Source organism: Pundamilia nyererei, unplaced genomic scaffold (assembly GCF_000239375.1).
Source record: "Pundamilia nyererei isolate P.nyererei 1_Seehausen unplaced genomic scaffold, PunNye1.0 scaffold00027, whole genome shotgun sequence".
Taxonomy (NCBI): Eukaryota; Metazoa; Chordata; class Actinopteri; order Cichliformes; family Cichlidae; genus Pundamilia; species Pundamilia nyererei.
The window spans coordinates 4,235,554-4,239,635 of record NW_005187428.1 but is presented as its reverse complement, the minus strand read 5'-3'; the positions used below and the strand labels follow the sequence as shown (position 1 = coordinate 4,239,635).

Genomic DNA, 4,082 nt, shown 5'->3' with positions numbered 1-4,082 from the left:
GCACACCTGTTGAAACATATCTGCTTTCATATAGCGCTGCTGGGCCTCTACAGACAGGTGGCCTACATGCACCACCAGCCGCCCCAGCATGAAAACCACCACCCAGTCACCGGCCACCACCACCGTGCTGGAAGTGCCCCTCGTGGTCAAGTATATGAGGGAGTAATGAATCTAACCTCGGGTTTCAGTGTGCTTGTTTTCCCCCCCAGTTTTCAGTTGCTTGAACAGATAGAAATTTTTTAATTTCTGACACCTCCCACAGTCCAAAGATGTATGAGGTTAGAATGATTCTGGTGATTCTAAATTGCCTGTGAGTGGGAATGCTTGTCCGTCTCTATGTGTTAGACCAGTGACAAACTGGCAACCTGTCCAGGGGGACAGCTGGGATAGGCTACCCCCTGCCCTGGTGACCCTGATTTGGGTAAGCAGGAATTTTATTTTAATTCCATTAGATCGTATTACTTTAAATGAACACTATTAAAGAAGATCATGCTCATCCTCAGATATTTGTATATGTCTGAGACACAAAGTACATAATATACTGCAAGTCTTTTGTATGATTTGAGATATTGTGTTGTACGGGGCCATATTCAGCTGCATGATGAGGTTCTGTCGGGAGGCGGGATTAAAGTCGACACGGATCATCGATTCAGCTCAGAGTCCGGTCATGATCTTCCTTGAATTCCTCCTCTGCACAGTTTTTTTTTCCAGGACTGCCAGATTTCACTGTCCAGCGTCTGTGACAGTGTGCCCCTTATATTCTCCTTTTAAACTGCTTCCTCAGATCCTCTTTTAGTTGCGTTCCTGTGTACTTCTGAGATCAAACTGCCTTTTGAAGTGGGAGTCTCTCTCTCTCTTCTCTCTGTCTAGTCTCGAGATGAAAGAGCAGCAAGGGGAGGCACAGAGCAGCCTCTGCAGACGGAGCTAGCCATGGGGTCTCGCTTTCTTTCCTCCTCCCCCCCCCGGCACTCTCTCTGCCAAAATCCCCTAGCAGTGATAGAAACCAAAGGAGGACAAAAAGCAGCGGAGCACTACGCCCCGTAGTCCCTCTGGTAAATTGAAAATGCCCCTGCTCTCCGCCTCACATAAGGTCACTTATGCCCCCGCTGTTCTCCTGAATCTCCTCCTTCTTCCACTTTACTCTGCCTATTCCCCACCCTTCCCCCAGGATGACCCTGCCTCCTTCTTCTAGCCTCTCTCTCGCTCTCTAAATCTCACATCTAAGTGTGCTGATCTTGGGACATCCCCAGTATTTTTTGGCCTTTGAAGGAAAATATAATTGAGTGGTAATACGAGATGCATTCCCTCTTCCTCTGCATGCCTGGCTCAATGGGTTATGGAATATTGAAGTTCAAAGTAGGTACAGTGAAAGTGTCATGTTTTTTTTCTCCCCCTTCTCTTCCTCCTTAGTGGTGATTGCAGCTTAAAAAGGAATTTAGTGAAATGAGGCTTTGGAGACATTTTATTTGGATGGAAACGTCAGCTCGTGACTTACCTCGACCCATTCTCGGCTTGATGTTTAAAGAACTAGCTTAAAACAACAACAACAAAAACTATAAGCTATAAGCTTATATAACTATAAACTATATTATGGCATAGATGAGATAATCAAATTCTCCCAAACTAAGACAGGAGGGCAGAGCTTTAATGAAATGGAGTTTTATTATTTACAGCAGAGCTACAGTGCACAGGGTGTGTGAGAGTATCATTTACAATCATGTCCATCCATCTGGACAACAGGAACCTCACCATGTGTTAAACCAATCAGACAAGCAGACATATTCCAGTCTGATCTTTTTTCTTTTTACACATTATAATAAATACAGAACAATAAGGCAATGTTTCTATTTACAACTTCTATAAAACTGTACAGGAGAAGAATTACACCCACTTTAGGTAATAGATAATAAATAATAGTACATTTTTAACCACTGCAAAAAAAGAAGAAGAAGAAGAAAACACACATTTGTGCAGAGAAAGAGCTTTCTGCTTCCCTTGTTCGCCCTTCTTTTTGTGTGTGCATTCGTCTTTTTAGGAATGTGCATGCTATAATTATGGGAGGCCTTTCATACTACAGCTCCATAGTTGAGTTATTTTCTATTTTCTACTTCTTCCATGCCTCAGTGGCCTCTGTCAGATAGATAATGTGAGTGTAGAAACAAAATGAGAGCATTGTCTTTATCGCCCTCGGTGGTAGCCGACTTTTCCCAAAAAGCTTTCACACAGAATTAGCGCTCCAGCTCCTCAAAGCGTTCTGTTTAAATTCTACACTGTGTTTTTTTTTACTACCTGGTTATGGACAGAAATCTCTCCTTACCGCGAATTCGACACTTAATTAGCTCAGGAGAGAAAAAATAATCAGAGCTTTAATGGGGCAAATTTATCTCAAATGCAATACAGCAGTGGGAACGCCGTGACGAGGGTAACAGAAGCTGTCCTGCAGAATCCTAGCAGTGGTGTAAGGTTAAAATGCGTGAGCTTGATACCTACAGGAAAACCCCGAGCAAGCACACAGATCATGCCTCAACTCTTGACTGTACAGTGTCCGATCTTGTCTCAGAGGTTTGACTGTTTTATTATCACTAACACAGCTGCAAATCAGCACCGTGTTAGCCACCCAGCCTGGACCATACACATTTGGTTAGCTTAATTTCTTCCACTCCAGCCCCTCCGGTCCCAACGTAGGAAAAAGTCAACAGATAAACCATCTACCCTCCTCGTGTTATTCGATCACTACCAACAAACACCTGCCACAGTTTGAGTACAGCTAGGCGAGATGGATATGTATCTATGGATATAACTCCACTGTGTGCTCGGCATTGGTGGTGCCAAGGTAATCAGAAGGATTTGTGGAATTCCTCTACCATGGCTGGACTTTGAGTTGGGTTTCTTTTTCCTATGTCTTTGGGAACTTCAGGGCTTTGATTGCATTACGACTTCATTACGGCGTTAGTTAGCTTTGGAATAATATTTGCAGTAGAGGAATGCAGCTCACTGACAGGCCACACATAAATTAACATCACAGAGTAGTGCGATTATGAGGGCTAATGTAGTGAAATAAATTCATGCAGCATGTCGCTGCTTGAATGACTGTGCTGCAGGGGTAGACTGACTAGTATAGAAGACAAAGCTACATTGAGAAAACTTAAAAAACAAAACAAAACACTCATACACCCTAAGGAAGAGGTCAGCCAGTCAGTCTGCTTTCCACACATCAATCCCATTCGAGTGATTGTTTTGCGCTTGTGTCCAAAATCACAGTTAAGCGGACAATTAGAAGTTGTTCTCTTCTCAAGGGTCAAAAGTTAATTTGAAAATTTGGAACTGTGAAAGGAATAGAGGTAGGGTGGGGGGACGGGTGATTTCGGAAGACTGAACCCCCTTATTAAGTCCCCACATAAGGGGTTAGGCTGTTTATGTGAACTCCTGCTTCTTTAATTGTCCTTTGGTGATGACATCATCGTAGCCAACGTGAGCCGCTCTGTGACATCAGGGGCCCTCGTCGGTGCTGCCACCCATCCGTTTCTGGATGGTCACCCTGCGGATAGAGGGCTTGGACGTCAGCTCTACTTTGGGTGGGAACTGCTCCAACAGGATCCGTAGAACCGAGTCCATTTTCTCGTCCATCTGATGGATCTGAAAGCAGCAAAAAAACCAAACAGGTTAGGTTAGCTGAATACCTCTGAGATGAACACTCGCAACATAAGTACAGTGTAGACCTGCACTATGTAACAATTCCAGCTTTGGTTTGCTCTTTTGTTTCATATCCATCTGCCTCTTTAATATAGTCGTCATCCCAATGACAGACTGCATAATGACACGTTAGTCTGCCAGTCGCCATCTACCTGCTAAAGGCACTCATTACAAAAGCTGTTGAGCTATATGATCCTTAAGTGGGCAGACACACACACACACACACACACACACACACACACACACACACACACACACACACACACACACACACACACAGATCAGTTGAAAGGGCTGTTATTTACATGCTTTCCCAACTGTAAACACAGGTGTGTCACCCAACAGATGCTAAGATACTACCAGACCTAACAGGGCGTAGCCAGTCTAGC

At 44.1% G+C, this 4,082-nt stretch overlaps 1 protein-coding gene across 1 annotated transcript in view; it reads right to left on the bottom strand.

The window, feature by feature from the left end:
- Positions 1-1,660: 1,660 nt before the first annotated feature.
- Positions 1,661-4,082, bottom strand: part of kcnq1.2 (potassium voltage-gated channel, KQT-like subfamily, member 1.2) — a 173,094-nt gene continuing 170,672 nt past the window's right edge. The window contains exon 19 of the mRNA XM_005728192.1: positions 1,661-3,636. Within this exon, the coding sequence (XP_005728249.1) occupies positions 3,490-3,636 (147 nt within the window). The 3' untranslated portion in view covers positions 1,661-3,489. The remainder of the gene's footprint in view (positions 3,637-4,082) is intronic.